This window comes from Saccostrea echinata, unplaced genomic scaffold (assembly GCF_033153115.1).
Source record: "Saccostrea echinata isolate AGI-Se365-2 ecotype Australia unplaced genomic scaffold, CSIRO_AGI_Sech_v1 ptg000054l, whole genome shotgun sequence".
Classification (NCBI taxonomy): Eukaryota; Metazoa; Mollusca; class Bivalvia; order Ostreida; family Ostreidae; genus Saccostrea; species Saccostrea echinata.
The window spans coordinates 53,190,292-53,208,085 of record NW_026889803.1 but is presented as its reverse complement, the minus strand read 5'-3'; the positions used below and the strand labels follow the sequence as shown (position 1 = coordinate 53,208,085).

The following is a 17,794-nucleotide window of genomic DNA, read 5'->3' as shown; positions in this document are numbered from 1 at the left end:
GGTTATTCTGCAAGAACTTACTGTGGAAGCTTCCAGAGAAAACGTAGTCATATTGAGATTGAAGCATTCCCATGGTGTGTGGATTCAGAGACCCTTAGAGTTAGAATGGGGCCATAATACGGGGACACAATTTTTCAAGGGACTACAAAAATCTTTTACAAATTTTCTGCAGAATAGCAAGGCAAAATTCAGGTGAGTGTTGTGGCCCATGGGCCTTTTTTTTTTTATTTTTCTATGATGTCTTAGTTAGCTCAGTCTATTTCTCTGCAGTATAAAACCAGGTAGATAGAATGTTCTATCGTTAAAATGATAAATGTCCTACGGACCTGGTTTAACCGTGAGGGCCTGTCCCGAGACACAGTTAGATTATTCTAACTAGGACTAGATGGTCTAAACTTCAGTCAAATTACATGTAATTTTATTAAAAATCAGCAACAGTTTCCCAAGAGTTTCTAAGAATAATGAATTGCAAAAATAAAATGGAATATTCTTTTTATTAGATTTATGTTAATAGGTGATATTGTAGTAAATGAAAAAAGTATAAAACCACAACAAAACAGATACACAACAAAAAAGACATGTAAAAAGTTAAAATAAACAACACAGATGTAGATCATAACACAAACTAGCACACTTGTAGAGTAAACAGCGGCAAGATAGTTCCAACACAGTTGATATATGGCAATCAAACTCGAGCAGTGGCAAGGTTTTATATTAAAGCATCAGGGAAAAATATCCACTCTTAAAAAAAAACAAAAAAAAAACACACAAAAAAAAAACAATAGTTGTGATCATCTTTGAAAAAAGCTCTTCAAAATAAGCCAGTTCAGTTCTATTCAAATGAGATATGTTTTGAAGATTTTTAAAATTCTCTCAACTTAAATATATGGGATACCCATATTAAAGCTTATATATGTGCAAAATATAAATAATATTTCAAAAAATCTACAGTAAAACAATACAAAAATACTTCAGATCAATATAGTGCATGTCTGATATTTGGCACTGTGAAATATAACTAAAATACTGTGTACAATAAATTATGCTGGAATTCTAACATTTCTACTGAATACTGATTGAATGCTCTGTGTCATCACAGCGGCAAGGGTATTATGCAAGTTAACCATTAGTCTACAGTATAGATTCTTATATAATTAATGAACACATTAGTTAATTTTTGATCGTTATCTTAATACTTATGGAATACTTCGGTGCAAAAACCACTGGTCTTCTTCTTAGTAGATTATAAAGTATACATACTTGAAGTAAAACACTAAGAATTCCTTGTAAACAAAACAGAATTTAAAACACTTAAGTTAATAAGTACACCAACACTGGTAAATAAGTGTGTAGGTGCTATATTTCTGAGTTGTATAATAAAAACTGAGGACCAAGATTTTCAGGAAGGCAGGATATTTTTGACAGCGTGCGAAGCTTCGATGACAGTCTGAGCGACAGGACGTCGAATTCGAGGGTCTGTTACAGGAACATTCAATCTGTAAATAACCATACATGTAAGGAAAAGATACATGTATTTACAAAAAAATTTGGAAAAAAAAAAAAAATTTAAAAAGTTTTTTGAAACCTGAACCAAAAAAACTATATAGAAAATCTTGCCAACAAACTCTTAACAAAATTCCATGGCATTTATAAAATGTTCTGCTTTATATGATTGACTTACTTGACATTTGTCTTGTTGTTGACAATAAAGAGTGGGTTGACTTGTGAGAGGATTTCGTCGTTGACTGAGATGCCATCTAAGTATTGTTTCAGTAGCGTCCTCAGCTGTTGATTTTCTACCATCAGGCCCTGTTTCTCCTTGTCTAAAGCCAATTTATCCAAACTTACTTTGTTGTACCTCTTCCAGAAATTTTCCAGAGCACTATACTCATGCATTACCTGAAAATGAATTCCACTTTTTCAATTTTATACCTTAAATGCGTGCATGCAATTTGTTGTTGTTGTTTTTATTTCAGTATATGTGATAATGCTGTTCTCTTGACGTAGTGGCACAGCCAATAAATCAGCCATGGAAATATTATAGCATTTATTTGCAACTTTGAAAAGGAAAATGTTCTAAGTATATTGCTTAGCAATAGAAAATTGTCACAGTCACTCAGTGATTTTACATAGACTTACGGTCACTAGTTCCTCATTTGGTTTTTCCAATATGGCAGTATTTACATCATTTTGCTCCTCCTGAGTCAAGGATGAGGCATAAAATGGCAGAACTTTTTCTTCCTCCGTCTCAAATTTACGACTCATCTCACCCAATTTTATTATGCTTTGTAACTGTAAGAGAAAACACGTTAGAAAACTTCAGTTTGAAAAATTGTTTAATTCAATTGGACTGTATACCCTTGCTAACTGTTTGAAGGTGTCACCTTTTCTATACGTCTTTTAAGTTCTTTAATGGCTGAGTTACTCTCTAGGGTAAGTTTAGTGAGCTTGTCTCTCTCTCCATCTCTCATCTTATTCATTTGGGATTTTAAATGCTGGAAATGTGCCAACATCTTCTCTCTTTCCTAAAATATACAATTAAGACAGAAAAAAATGACATTATCTTTTAGGTAAATGATGAACATCTTTCTAAAGATGATAAGTTTGCCATGACAGTTTTTTATCAAAGAAATATAATAAAGTTTATTTGTTGAATTTTATCATGAACATATAAAAACAATTACTTTTAAATTATCTAGCTATAACTTTTGTTAAAGTACTAGTTGCATGTAAAATACATACTTCTTTCAGCTGACGATTCCTTTCCTCGCACTCCTTGGCATTTGATGCCATTTTTGATTTCAGCTGAGCAATTTGTTCCTAAAACAAGAATACTAAACAGTTAATCAATTTTCTTTCATTGAAACAAAGCCTTAAAACATTAAAAAAAAAATAATTTTTACTAAATTTATTGTCATTTATATTTTCAATACACAAATTAAAAAAATCAATGTACTGAAATGCGAGTAAGTTTCCTCATCTGAGCATCTATTTCTTGAGCCGAATCATCGTCTTTGGCTTTGAGTTCCTCGAAGGCCAGCTTGCGATCTTGGTTGTTTTCCTGGTACATTTTCAGTGCATTACTGAACTCCTTCCAGTAAAACTCCAGTTTATCCTGCAAAGTGTGGTGGAGGCCATGCTTCTCTTCCATGTGCTACAATGAATACAAACAGAGATGTTCCTGTACTGTCTTACAGAAGTTTCAATGAAATTCAGTTGAATAAATTGAAATAAATATGTTATAATAAAAAAAAGGGTTCTGTTCTTTAAGGGGAATTTTTAAAGCACATCATTGTTTAAAATATGTAGAATGTTTCAGAATTTTGGTATGTATACATGTGGAAACATTCAAATTGTTGTCATTCAGTCTAGCAGATGCTTTAGCTCTGAGTTATCTACATTGTTTCTGATTTCATCTGTCATGCTCTGGAATAGCTATGGCATGAGTTATCTACCATGTGACATGAGTTATCTACCTTGTTTCTGATTTCATCTGACATGAGTTATCTACCTTGTTTCTGATTTCATCTGACATGAGTTACCTACCTTGTTTCTGATTTCATCTGTCATGCTCTGGAATTCTGACTTTGCCTCATTCTCTCTGTCCTGGAAGTTCTGTTCCATGGCAAACAAAATATCTGCTATATCATTCATCTCCACATCATTCTGTTCTATCATAATGGATCGCTCTGTGTCAAACTCCTCACGGATTACTTCCAGTTCTTCCTCATACTCATGCTGTAAACTATGGATCCTCAGTTTCTGTTGATCTATATATCAAGAATATCAACACATACTAAATTTACTTTAGACAGAATAAATCTCTGTTAACAATGATAAATATGTTGTTCAATCAATTTGTATTTGTTATAAACTTTTACTCCAACATTTATGTACATGCTGTGAGTTCCAGTATCTCCTTTTTTTTCAAAAAACAAAGGGAAAAAAGCATCATTTCCTCTTTTATGACTCAAAAGTACTAGAATACCACACAGCATTAATTCTTTTACCTAGCTTGACAAGTGATAGTTTTTTAAATGAGTGCAATTACATAAAATTACTTTCAACTTAAATAGGTTAGTGTGTTTATTGGAGTCCAATGTATTTTTCAATGCATAAAGTAGTATGTAATATTTCAGAAAATCAAGGTATTTTTCAGCTCAGGTTTGCATTTCCATTTCACTAAAAGTAAAGTTTAAGTTCATAAAAATAAGGTTTAATTGCAAAAATGATGTGGTTAAATACAGCACTGCTTACAAACCTATGAGACTGTCAACATTTTGTAGATGAGCCCTTAGTGACATGGAGTACTGTTCATCAGCCTCCTGTAGATCCTTAGCTAGAGATTTAATGGTGGCATCCTTCCTGTCCACAATTCTCTCAAATGTCTGACTGAGAATCTCCAGGTCTTTTTTCAGTTCTTTAGACTTGTTTTCTCTCATAATGTTTCTCCATTGATGGTTCAGCTTATTTATGTTGAACTTTGTTGCTCTCTCCTCTTTGGCCAATTTATCCTTTAAAGGCCAAAATATATTGTTATGATATTGATATAAATAAAAATTATTCTGGTGAACAATGAAATATATTATTGCTCTCCATTCTTTATCTATTTCAATTTGTTCACTTTTCACAGTTTCATTCTTACTTTTAAAAACTGTGTTAACATATCTTCCTTCTTCTTTTTCAGTTCTTCTTCTGCAAGATTTTTCTGTTCTTCATAAGCCATTCTCTCTTCCTCTGTCATTTTGGCAAGTTTGCCAGACTTCTTTCCCTTCTTTTTAGGTCCCATTATTGCTTATGTCAAAATAAAACTTTTCTCTGAAAACGAAGAAGTGTGCAACATATCCATTAAAAAAAGATTATTTTGACAGTTAAGAAAATAATAAAATCTACCAATATATGTTTAAAGCCAGTTACATTTTTTCAGCTGAATCTTAGTACTGTCACAAATTTGGTGGCACAATTTTAACACAAGATTTTAGCAAGAAGATCCATCCCAGTATGTATACATGCAGAAGTGCAATTGTTTAAACTGTATATATATTATACACTTATCCACTGGCTGTGAGTGGGATAGCTTTTTTATCAAACCCGCGACAGGAACTATTCCCTGAGGGCTTGCCCGAGGGGAATAGTTCCTGTCGCGGGTTTGATGAAAGAGCTATCCCACTCACAGCCAGTGGATAAGCGTTTTATTATACTGATGTATATCATAATTTCTGAGGATTGGATTTACCTGATACTACAGTTCGATAGTAAAAACATGAAAAAAATAATAATTATAGAAGTTTTGAACAAGTATTTGGAATAACATAACACTGCTAGAATGAGCTGAAATCTTGATGACGCCACAATGCTACTGAAGTCAGGATGACATCATAAGTCTTTAGATTGATTACAGGAAATCAAAATTGGCGGCAAAAATTGCATGAAAATTTTCTGCGGGGTGGATAGCAAAAACTATACCCCGGGTATAGCTTTGCTATGTGTGGAAATTTTGAGACTATAAAGATAGTTATTTTACCTTCTTAACTTTATATAGGAAACATTTTAACAGAAGTATAATAAAGCTATATATGCACCTTATCCCTGGATGTATTAAAGTTGCACAAACTTTTGTCATATTTGCGTATTTCAAACTGGGTTTTTGTTTATAATAATAAAAAACGAATATTACAATTGTCTTGAACAGAGGTTCAATAAAGTAAATACTGAATAAGCAGTAACATTTATTTTTTATTTATTTCGTATTGGATTGGCTGTCAGCTACAAGAAAAACAATGCTGTATAGATGTAAGGCGAAAAATCCAAATTTCCTCTACCTCAATGAAGATTTACTGCTTGTTGACAACTTTCAAAATCATTCACCTTAATTCAAACTCAAAAAATATTAAAAATATGTGTTCGTATATATTGAAGAAAACCACATTCTTATAAAGGAAAAGATCATGTCGATGTGAGAAGCATCATTACCTCAACAGCAAAGTAATCTCGTTTTTCCAAACACCATGGATACAGGTATACAAGGGCACTAGAACGCTTTACGAAACTATTGAACATAAAATGAACAAAGATGGAATTTATATTCCCGAATAATTCCTTTCATAAAAAACGTAAATAAATTGCGATCCAACTTACTCAATATTTATAAATGTAAAAAGCCCGTTAAATAATCTATTTAATTATTAAAATAAGTTACAGGCTTATCACTTCTTTTCATAGACGAAAATCGAAAATGAAGGATAGAAGACAGTTTTAAGCGTCTGTGAGATATAGATTTTTTGTAACCAAGTGTAACAAACCAAACGCATATTACAGTAGGTATTTTTTTATTTTCAAGATTTGACAAAATTTCTGTACAAAGATATCTCATTGGGTTGTAAGAAGTAAAAGTTTAAGATACATTTTTCATAATGTAAAGAAACCGATTGGTTTACTGAGCTGTTTCAGAGATTCCTCCCATAAAATGCAAAGGGCACCTGTTTGTTTATATTTATCTGTTTATTTCTTATTGAATGTTTTGAAGCATATACCTATTTATTTGGATTTAAGAATGTGCAATTCTTGACAATCACACCTACGTTTATTTAATCAGTGACAATATGAGCATAATATAATGTACAATGAACAATACATATATCTACATGAAAGCATTTAAGGGACACAACTCTTTCAATCCAAGAAATTAAGTTAATAATTTAGTTGGAATTTTGCAAAGCTTGAATTTGGAAGCATTTATATTTATATAGCTGAATAATCTTTGATAAAAAATACACATCATTCTGAAAGGGAATCGACATAGACTTTGTCTGTTATGTGATAATTATGCACAGTCATAGAGACAGATTAACATATGTAATTACAGTTATACTTACTTACTATTACTTTATGCAGTCATGCCTAAGGGAGGTAAGAAGAGTGGAAAGAAGAAGGGGGGGAAGAAGAAGTCAAGCAAGTTGGCAAATATGACTGAGGAGGAGAGGATTGCATATGAAGAACAGAAAGCTTTGGCTGAGGAAGAACTAAGGAAAAAGAAGGAAAACATGTTGACACAATTTCTAAAAGTAATTAAAAGATTTCATTTACCAGGGTACCAACAATATGTTTATGAAAAAAATGTTACATTTCCTTAGACATTATTTAGGGTTTTACTTATTTATTTAAAAAATTACTTTTTTTTTTTAAAGAAATTCAATTCTATTGAACATACTTTTTGTGTAATGATTTACACAACATTTGTATATTTCATTCAAACCTTGGTATCATTTATTCCATTGTAAATCTTTTTAATATTTTTCCCTTGATCAACAGGATAAACTAACAAAGGAGGAGAGATCTACAAAGTTCAACATAAATAAGCTGAACCATCAATGGAGGAACATTATGAGAGAAAACAAGTCCAAAGAACTGAAAAAAGACCTGGAGATTCTCAGTCAGACATTTGAGAGAATTGTAGACAGGAAGGATGCCACCATCAAAGCTTTGGCTAAGGATCTACAGGAGGCTGATGAACAATACTCCATGTCACTGAGGGCTCATCTACAGAGTACAGACAACCTTATTGGTGTGTACATGACTTTTTAAAAGTAGTTCATATGCATTATATACTTAGTATACATTTTGTATTTTTGTAAATACAGTAAAACTCAGTTATAACAAAGTCACTGGGACCTGTGAAATTACTTAGCTATATTCATAATTTGTTATATCCGTATAAGAAATTCGTAAAATTTATATAGCTGGGGATCCAAGAAAAATTTGCTATATCCATGAATTCACTATATCCGTGTTCGTATTAAACAAGTTTTACTGTATAGAGAAGTTCATTCTGATTTTTCTCCCATTTGTCCCAGATTTCAGACTCCAGCTCTACATGTATTTTATTTATATTCATTCCTTTTTTTTCCTGCAACTGTTCAATTATTTGTCTCTGCGTAATGAGTAACATTTCATACATCCAATCCTTCTGTCAGATCAACACAGAAGCCGGATAGAATTCCTGAGGAAGCAGTATGAGGATGAGTTGGGGGTAATTACTGAGGAATTCGACACAGAGAGAGCCATCATGTTGGATCAACATAGCAGGGAGATGAACGAGATTTCTGATATTCTATTTGCAATGGACCAGAATTTTCAGGAGCGAGAGAGGGATGCCAAGTCAGATTATCAGAGTCTGGTGGATGAGATTCGGAATAAAGTAAGTTTACATGAAGGTACTTTGAAAATACTATATAATACGAATTATTAGTGATATCTCATAATCTTGGTCTTGGCAACATTAAAATAAATAGGAAATGAATAGAGCTATCCCTAAAATTATTGAAAATTGATTATTCTTATAATAAATGCCCACTTTTAAGAAAAAAAAATTGCTAAATATGCCACTCACTAAAATAACCTATTATATGATAATCAATTTTTGATATTAAGCGTAGTAAATATGACCTAAATATTCAATGATATTCTCTTAGACCCTATATCTAAGGTGCTGAAGTTGTAAAGTGAGTTAATTGTCACAGAATGTGTGGTGGGTGCTTCATTACCCAGTGGCAACTCTATATATGGTATTGTATCATCAATATATTCCTGTAGGATATGGAGGAGATGCATGGCTTGCGGCATCAGCTGACAGAAAAATTCAACTTCTACTGGAACGCATTTGAACAAGCACGTAAAAACTACCAGGAAAATAATGCAGAAAGAAAAGCAGCGTTTGAAGAACTGAAGGCAAAGGATGATGTTTCTGCTCAGGAAATTGACTTTCAAATGAGGAAACTTCAACGTATTTCAGTAAGATTGTGATTAATAAAAGAACAAGCATAATAGCATGTTAGTTTTATGCTCTTTGTTAGTATATCTTTCAAAATATTTATTATCTTTAATTAAAATGATTTATTGGAAACCCATTGCAGGAAAATATTGCACAACTGAAAGCCAAGATGGCAGCCAATGCAAAAGAGAATGAGCAAAGAAACCGTTCGATTAAAGAGGTAAATAACAACAAAATATATCTTTATTCTTATAAACCAGAAATATGATATTCTAATATAAAAAAATATCATTGATAATTGGAATTGTATAGTTTCTAACGACACCAAGATTTGTTGGTCTTATACTTGTTTAAATTTACATGTCCCTAAATACATTTATATTGCAAACCAACTTTTATTCGTGTTTGAGAAATATCTGTGAGTTTTGCGACCTACTTTGACTTGCGAATATTAATCGTTGTGAACCAATTATTTTGCTTTGTATCTGTAGGGAATGTTTCCTCAGTGCCGAAAAATAATCATCGCGTGTTGATTCGCGATTAAAAGATGATGCAAATAATAGTTGGTTTAAAGTAATGTATCATGTGACTGTGTTGCCTACATGTGTTCATGTATATACATTATAACAATGTTAAAGGAACGAGAGAGAATGTTGGCCCATCTCCAAGATCTGAAGGCTGAAATGAACAAACTGAGGGAGGGAGAAAGAGCTAAACTAACGAAAATGACAATTGAGAGCAATGGGGCTATCAAAACCATCAAATCTAAAATAGAAAAGGTGAATTTTCTTTATTAAAACTGTAATATATTCTAGATTTAATATTGCCAGTCAGTTTGTTTGTCTTCCGTTATATTGAACAGTGTTTTAAATTTTCATCTGACTTACCGGGTAAATAAATGTTATAAAAATTATGTCATCCTTCTGAATATTTTCTGTGAATTTTATTTCCAAGTTCTAAACTTTGCTATGGTTTGGTCAACAATGACAACATCGTAAGTGATATGTATGCTGTTAAATAAAAAATGTATGTGTATATATCTCACAGGTCATGTGTTTAGTTCACAACTCACATTTAATACATATATACAGATAATGCAGCCAGATCAATGAAATCTGACTTTTGCAATGTTTTGAAGTGTCATCTTAATAAAGTTTGGAAACATGGTCACATAATACCATCACATAAAACTAGTTTAATGACATGAAAAATCTTCACATCACATATTGCTTAACAAAAATCAAAGGACCAATCTAATACATATCAAATCAATTTGAACTTCATTGTCAGACTTTCAATAACCTTTTCTGTTAACAGTCTAATTTTTACAAGGTTCCTAAAGTATAAGTAAGTATGTGTTCAGCATATGAAACGTTTGAGTCTCATGCTTGTGCTCAGAAGTTTGAGTTGTTGACGTTGAATTTGCTGTTCATAATGCCAAAGGCTGGCTTTTTAATATTTGGACAAAATTTAATTTATTTTTGGTTAATTAACAGACTCTCATATGCTGTGTTTTGTATACTGTTTGTATTGTTTGTTGGGACATGTGTCAAGAGTACTAATGACTTTATGTATATGCACATTTTACACATTTGTCATGTCATAAGGAGAGAGTTATCTGGCATTGCATCTGCACCATTTCTTCATCAAAGAGTTAATTATAAACATTTTATGAATTCCTACAAGTTTCCATTTCATTTGTAACATAAATCATGAAATTCAAGAGATTAATATTCAAAATGAGATTAGAATTCTAATATTAAATATAAGTTTGTCTAACCGTTGCTGAATGATACAGGTTAAAAGTGTGATTACCATGACGGAAATGTGTAGACGTTTAGAGACGGAAGAGGAGAAAGTCCTGCCATTTTATGCCTCATCCCTCACTCAGGAGGAAAAGGATGATGTAGAGGCTGCCATACAGGAACCTCCATATGAAAAACTGGCATTGGTATGAATACAATCAAAACTTTACGCGAGAACTTCGCATATGTAAAAAATTCACAGGATTAAAGTGGTTTTAAAGTTACGTATATAACTAGATGGTGCATATTTTAAAACATATACAGTTGTATTACATTTTCTAAAATAATTTATAGGAATACCCTTTTATTTAATTCCAAAATAATAAAAATGTTTTTTTTTAAACCTTTGACACATATATAAATTAAAATGCTCATTTTCTTATTTAGATAATGCACGACTTTACCTCACTGGAGAACTTCTGGAAACGATACAATAAGGTGGCCTTAGATAAACTGGCCTTGGACAAGGAGAAGCAGACATTGGTACAAGAAAACACCCAGCTTCGGAGCTTGCTGAAGCAGTATCTGGACGGAATATCTGTCAATGAAGAAATACTGAGTCAAGTCAACCCACTTTTGGTTGTCAACAACAGAACCAATGTAAAGTAAGTACTGTGGCTCTTTCAATTATCACTAGATTCAAATTTAAGGTCAAGATCTAGTAAATGACTTTAGATCATCTTTTCGGTGCTAGATCCATTATGACGTCATAATCAATTTAAACTTTCCTTTTCCCGTACTTTACAGCTCCAATAGAATTATGTAGAAAATAAAGTATTTTCATGGCATTCAATTTGAAATCATGTGAAAAGTAATCCCGATACCTATATTCAATTATACATTATTTTAAAGAAGAGGCTAAGAACATACAAATTACCATTTTCTGAGAGACTGTAGGCAATCTGAATACATTTCCTTCGTCTGATATGGAAAAAACTCCCATATTTGTGACTGGCTTTCTTAATTTTTCATTGAAAATGACAGTTTACAAGATGGTTTTTTCGTCTTGTTTTCTTGCAAATTATGCCCCGATACACCTTATTTGACCGAGCTATAGTCATAAAGCATCATAAAAGGAATTTATTTCTCAAGTTTGAGAAATCTGTAGGCTCTTTTCATTTACTAGATCTTGACCTTAAAAAGACACTTTTTGAAGAACAAATAATGCAATGTAAATAAGGAGAATACTAAGGTTGATTATGGCTTTTTTTCAGCTTGAATGTTCCTGTGGGTGATCCTCGAGTTCGTAGACCAGTACCCCAGACTGTTGTGGAGGCAGCACACCATTCCCATCATCTCAAACTCTCATGATGTCATCAATTATTGTGTACTCTAATGCAGTTCAGTTGACTGGGTTTAATTCAGTATAAAAATACAAAAATGATAGTGCAAAAGAGAGGAGATTGACCAAGTTTATACCGTTATCAGGACTTTTTGTAATGTATATGTTTATATCACTGTAATGTTTTCTGTGATACAGATAATAAAAATCTCTTGTTTTATCTGCCTGATTTTGATTATGATGATGTTTTGTGACTATAAGTATTTGAGAAAACAAAGATACTGAGGATTATATGACACAGTTATTGTTTTCTAGATAGTGGGTTTAATTGATTCTTCTCTGTCCAACATAAGACAATGTTAGCAGAAGACAGTCACATGTCTGAAACAATTAATTCTAATTGTAAAGTTTTATTTTCACTTTCCATGACCCACTCCTAAGAGAATTCAGCCCTTTAATCTTTTAATTATTATGGTTCCAAGTTACACTTATAAAGATTTTGGGGGATGTTAAGTGTATGGCACTGAAAATAGGCTGGTTTGATGATATTTTTTAAGATAAAGTTTACACTTCAACATAATTTTTTTTGTGTGATTCATAGTATTCTGGCAAATGCATAATAGAATACTGTGATTTTCATGCAGAGGATATACTGATGTCTTCCATCAAGTCTAGAGTGTTCAATATAAATTTTTCGTCAAATTTAAATTGAACTAATTCTAAATTTGGTATAGGACACTGATATGAAATGTGAAGATTATATGAACGGTAATCACGGACCTCTGAAAACATCAGAGAGCATTTGCAATCAGAGTTCTAAAAGTATTAGGACTATATGTGACCAAACATTTACTTCCTGGAGTCAGTATCTCCCATCAACTTGTCACATCCGCTGTGAGCTCTTTGTTTTGATTGATCCGTAGACAATTCAGTATGGAAATATTAACTTAACAATTTGTATTGAATACTTCATCAACATTCGACTCAACAACAGGTTGTAATTTCAAACAAGATTCCTGTATCGATCATAGAATTTGCAAAATATTGGTTTTAAACGAGATTATTGATATCCTTATAACATCAACTTACTTATCAGTAGCCTGCCTCGGTTTAGAAATTGTTTGTAGACAAAATATGCTCTCGCGTATTAACTGTACTTGGAAACATAAACTCCATATGAAGGTGACAAATAGGATTTCATATGCATGATTTGTGGTTAGATATGATTTTTGTCCAATTCTTTGTGTGTTTTCTATTCTTAAGTCTTGGCGAGTGGGTAGCAGGAACACACACGTGTTGGATAAAAATCATATCCAACCACTAACCATAGGAAAATTCTTTTTATGTTTTACATATAGCTATCATCTGTTGTATAATGTTTATATATATATATATATATAATGAATGAAATATGAAGATAACCAACAGTATTCATTCTGAAAAGTCCATTAAAACAATAAAAATTATGAGCAGAGCCAACATGGGCTTCTGAAAAACAGAGGCGGGATCAGCTGCCATAGAGGAATAAACCTTCCTTGCCGACCAATCACACCCGCCATGTGCTCTTTGAAAAGATAGGATAAAACAGAAAAATCCATAGTCAATTCAGTTAAAGTAATGGCCTAACAATTTGTATGAAAGACGTCAGTCGACCCAACGACAGATTGTATTTGCAAACACAAGGTCATTGTATCGACCATAGATTTTGGGAGGCGTACGAAATGCCGACAGCTTCAGACGTATATTAATATTGAAATCTGTATAATTATGACAAACAAAACGTTTCTGTGGAAAAAATATCCTATGACTAAAAAAAAAAAAAATACTGTGGTATTTTTGGGCTTCGAACCCAAGCACTAAAAATGTAGGGAGTATTTTTCTTTGAGACTTACACGTTATATGCTATTTCATATATGAATATTTCAATCTGTGGAAATTGTGAAAATTTTACATAAAATAGTTAATGAAAGATGAAATATCAAAGAAAATTTTATTATGTTTGAGATTTATTCTATCTTCTTTTTTGTGTGAACATGTACTTGTTCGCCCATCTCTTTTTTTAAAGGAGTTCTAAATGGACTACTATTTCGGGAAAAAAAAACACATGGTACATGGATTGATACATTTCTTACAATTCTAATATACTGCCGTATAAGAATATAGTTTTTATGGATGTCCACTTAAAAGTTTTATTTTCCTCCAAAACTTCGAAAATTGCAACCTTCTGCTATTTAAGAATCTGGCCCTGAAAGTTCACTGCAATCATTAATCGGAAAATAGAAGGTTTACTTTCTATTTATAATTTATCAGTAAAGATAGGGAGTGTCTATGGATACAAATAAAAATATTGCTTTGGAAAAATTGCAACCCGTCAAAAATCGTGTATCTTATTGAAAAACACATCGATAGAAAGTTAATTTTTTTTTTTTAGATCGTGTGAATTAAAAAATTAGCATACATTTATACTGCTATCTAGCAGGTCCGTAACAACAGTTTTAAAAGGGGGACCTCCCAAAAATCTGACAATCAAATAAAAAAAAAGTAAACTATCCAATCTCGAAAATTCTATTTCGGGGGTTGGGTGGGGGATTTGACCTTTCTCTAGCTTTATGGAACATTTTCTTTTTCATATGCGAATTTGTCAGTGCTCAATCTTAAGCAACAAAAAGTTGGGGGCAATGAGCTTCTAAATGGAAATATACAAATTAAATTTATAGCAAAAATCTCTACTCAGAAAAAAACCCTCCCCCTCCCCCCGCGTTTACGGGTTTCCGAATTTGACTCGATCGAACGGATTGTTTGGACAGAATCGGACAGAGTCATTAAAAAGTAATGGATGTTTTAATTAGGGATGTTATGTTTCTGTGTAGAACATAGCTCCCACTTCCTTGTCATGTTCTCCTCGGGCTCAGACATCGTAACATCGACTACACATTATTAACAACATCTCGTGTTCTTAATGACCAAGTACAGTTCTCAGCTACAGAAAAAAATGTCCTCATCATATATATCAGATATTGGTATTTTCTTGTAAAACAACCGCCAAAATCGCTGACGTCTGATTATAAATGTTAATTGAATACAAATAAAAACATGCACATTGTGTTCAATGGATCATTTCTGTGTATATTTATTGGTAAGTTATTTTATCTAATTTTAAATGACAAAAACTTTGAAACAGGTGGTGTCAGATTAGACAAGTTTTACTGTTTATAGTTCAACCCCGGGTTTTGGAGGAATTTGATATTGTGAATTTCTCAATTTTAAAACATTTAGTTTTTGATTCAGCCCCTTGGTACATCTGACCTTCAATATCTTATGAATTACTTACACTTATTAAGTAATATGTTATATTTTGTGTACATTTAACAAAGGATATTTTAAATACGATGCTACGCTGAAACGGAAAATCCCAAATAATTCCCTGTTCTACACCTCCCACAGAAACAATGGATATAGAGAGTCGTCGGTCTTTGATTTTTTGAAGCATTTGAAATGATCAAAATTTCTTTCCATGTTTCCTTGCAAAAATATTTTAATTGTACTGCATTCCTTTGTAAAATTCTGTTCATATTCATCAACATTATATTCATCACGACAACATTAAAAGCATGCTGTTTGGCAGATAGAGAAACTGAAAATACATAACGAAATCTCTATTATTAAATCTGTTCGAAATTTGAACTGACAGCTTTATGACTAAGTTTTATGTTTCAATCGTCAACTTCCCTTACTTATGCAGCAATATACCTTCATCACCTGCATACGGGGTTTATATCTCTCAGTTGATTCGATACGCAAGAGCATGCTCAGTTTCTAAAACGGGGTAAGTTAATGACAAACAAGTTGATGAAACAAGAATATCACCAGTCTCGTTTAAAGTCGTCATTTCGTAAGTTTTATGGTCGATACAATGACCTTGTCAGCAAATACAATTTATCATTAAGTCAAATGCTGACTGAAGTTTTTCATACTAATTGCTGGGCCATTATTTACACACTGAACTGTCGACGGATTTTTCCGTTATTTCCCGATCATGACAGGAGCATACGGCGGGTGTGACCAGTCGGAAGAGAATGCTCACTCCTCCATGGCACCTGATCCCACCTCTGATATTTTAGAGGTCCGTGTTTGCTCTGCTCCAAAATTTGTATTGTTTAATGGACTTTTGAGTTTGAATACGGTTCGTTATCTCCATACATTTCATCTATATATGACTCAACCTTTCTCTCAGTGGTCACATTCTGCCATGCTTTGCCTTGTCCAGAACCTTTTGTTGGTCTACATGAGGGATGCTACTACTTCCACACCGAGCTGACCACTTACAATAAGTCGGTGGAGGTTTGTCGTGATATGGGTACCACCCTGGTGCAGATTGACTCCGTCGAGGAGGAGAGGGCACTAACCAAGTATATTGAAGGTAAGTATACACATAAGTATATCAGTGTATATAAACTTAAGGAAATAATCAATGTTTAATTATAGGCTAAGGTCTGATTTATGTACTGAAAAAGAAATTATAAATATGCAATGAAGTAATTTGATGTTGAAAATGGCATTGATATGTAGTCTATAAAACATGCTGCGTATTTTTTAAAAGTTATTTCTATTTCACAATTGTATCTTTTTCGACATTTATCTCTTTCTCATATAAAGCTGTTATTACTCTCAAATAAGCCAATTATTGTTTAAAAATTTGCAGATCAAGGCATGCCAAAGAAAAAGCAGGTTTGTGTGTCTTTTTTGAGTGATATGCTTGAAACCATCCTCCCCCCCCCTTTTTTTTTTTAAAATTGATAATATTAAAATCTTACATTTAAACAGAACTGTGAAAAAGAAGACTTACGCATGTGTAGCGTACTGTAAGCACATCTTTGGCCAATTTTCAACTAGAAATTTCTCGTAACTGTAATCTAGTTAAGTGGAAAAAAGAATTCACAAAAAAGAATTTTCACAGAATCACACCAAGAAAAGAAGAAGAAAAAAAGCAGTGTTGACACCCCAAGAGATAAACGAGGAAACAAAATATCTCCATGAGACACGTGTGTTTATACATACTATTCTAATGTACGAAATACATATCAATAAATTTCAAAATATTTCATTTATAGAGTCAAGATTTTTTTAAATTGAAATAAAGTACTAAGATCATGTATTTTAAACATTACATTAGTTAATCATATATTGTACGTGTTTCCAGATTTCCATTATCTTTAATTTTTTTTCTAATTCAAATACATGTATAATATTTTTACTCTTTTTTAGTTTGCAGATTGAGTGCGTTTGGTCTTGTACAACCAAGCATGTTTAATATATTACCGATTATTAAGGTATATATAAATTCCGTCCATGTTTTAAGGTGACCTAGGAGATATAAATAAGAATAATCGCCTCTAAATCAGTGAATTACATGTATTATACAACGCAGGTACCAAAGGGTCATCAAGATCGAGCACTTTTGACTGCACCTCCTGGAATTTCTATCCGTAATTCATCCATTCCCAGCGCGGGATTAGGTGCGTGGACAGATATGTTTATACCTAAGAAAACAATCCTAGGAACCTATGAGGGAAAATTAGTCCCTGCTTCCGAAGTCAAAGATGCCTCGTACGGATGGATTGTGGGTTATATTTTAATCTAAAATTTAATTGTCATTTTTATGCGCCGCCATGAATATAGTTTTTGTCATATCCGTCTTCCCTGCTTCTGTCACACTTTGCGTTTAACTCAGTTTTAAAGAAACTATTAAAAAAAATAATCAAACTTCATATGCTGATACATCCATGTATTGATGAGAGCTATTCAACTGCATCTCAACATATTTGACCTTGACCTTTCCTTTGACCTTCACCTTACTTTCTTTAATTAGTGATTGTCTCAAATTCAAAGAAACTTAAGATATTTTTGTCAAACATTATATGCTTATACAAATTGATG

General features: G+C 32.5%; 2 protein-coding genes across 2 annotated transcripts; one reads left to right on the top strand and one right to left on the bottom strand.

Annotated features, from left to right (window-relative positions):
• Positions 1–475: 475 nt before the first annotated feature.
• LOC133206314 (dynein regulatory complex subunit 2-like) lies at positions 476–4,789 on the bottom strand. The gene is made up of 9 exons (XM_061342269.1): positions 4,646–4,789; positions 4,262–4,514; positions 3,547–3,770; positions 2,957–3,154; positions 2,743–2,820; positions 2,385–2,525; positions 2,140–2,292; positions 1,682–1,899; positions 476–1,496 (listed from the first exon to the last, which is right to left on the bottom strand). Exons 1-9 carry the CDS (start codon positions 4,787–4,789, stop codon positions 1,400–1,402), a joined length of 1,506 nt encoding a protein of 501 aa, XP_061198253.1. The 3' UTR covers positions 476–1,399.
• A 2,104-nt stretch (positions 4,790–6,893) lies between these two features.
• Positions 6,894–12,000, top strand: LOC133205591 (dynein regulatory complex subunit 2-like). Its single transcript, XM_061341429.1, has 9 exons — positions 6,894–7,064; positions 7,312–7,564; positions 7,974–8,197; positions 8,593–8,790; positions 8,913–8,990; positions 9,409–9,549; positions 10,569–10,721; positions 10,963–11,180; positions 11,790–12,000. Exons 1-9 carry the CDS (start codon positions 6,897–6,899, stop codon positions 11,884–11,886), a joined length of 1,530 nt encoding a protein of 509 aa, XP_061197413.1. The 5' UTR covers positions 6,894–6,896; the 3' UTR covers positions 11,887–12,000.
• The last annotated feature ends 5,794 nt before the right edge of the window (positions 12,001–17,794 follow it).

Bases quoted from the DNA above. Each gene is read 5' to 3' on its own strand.
- LOC133206314 (XM_061342269.1), bottom strand. From the start codon at position 4,789: ATGGGACCTAAAAAGAAGGGAAAGAAGTCTGGCAAACTTGCCAAAATG. The intron at 3,771-4,261 runs GTTTGTAAGCAG...CTTGATATATAG, and splicing joins AAATGTTGACAGTCTCATAG to ATCAACAGAAACTGAGGATC. The intron at 2,293-2,384 runs GTGACACCTTCA...TTTCTCTTACAG, and splicing joins TTAAAAGACGTATAGAAAAG to TTACAAAGCATAATAAAATT.
- LOC133205591 (XM_061341429.1), top strand. From the start codon at position 6,897: ATGCCTAAGGGAGGTAAGAAGAGTGGAAAGAAGAAGGGGGGGAAGAAG. The intron at 7,565-7,973 runs GTGTGTACATGA...TCCTTCTGTCAG, and splicing joins GAGTACAGACAACCTTATTG to ATCAACACAGAAGCCGGATA. The intron at 8,991-9,408 runs GTAAATAACAAC...ACAATGTTAAAG, and splicing joins GAAACCGTTCGATTAAAGAG to GAACGAGAGAGAATGTTGGC.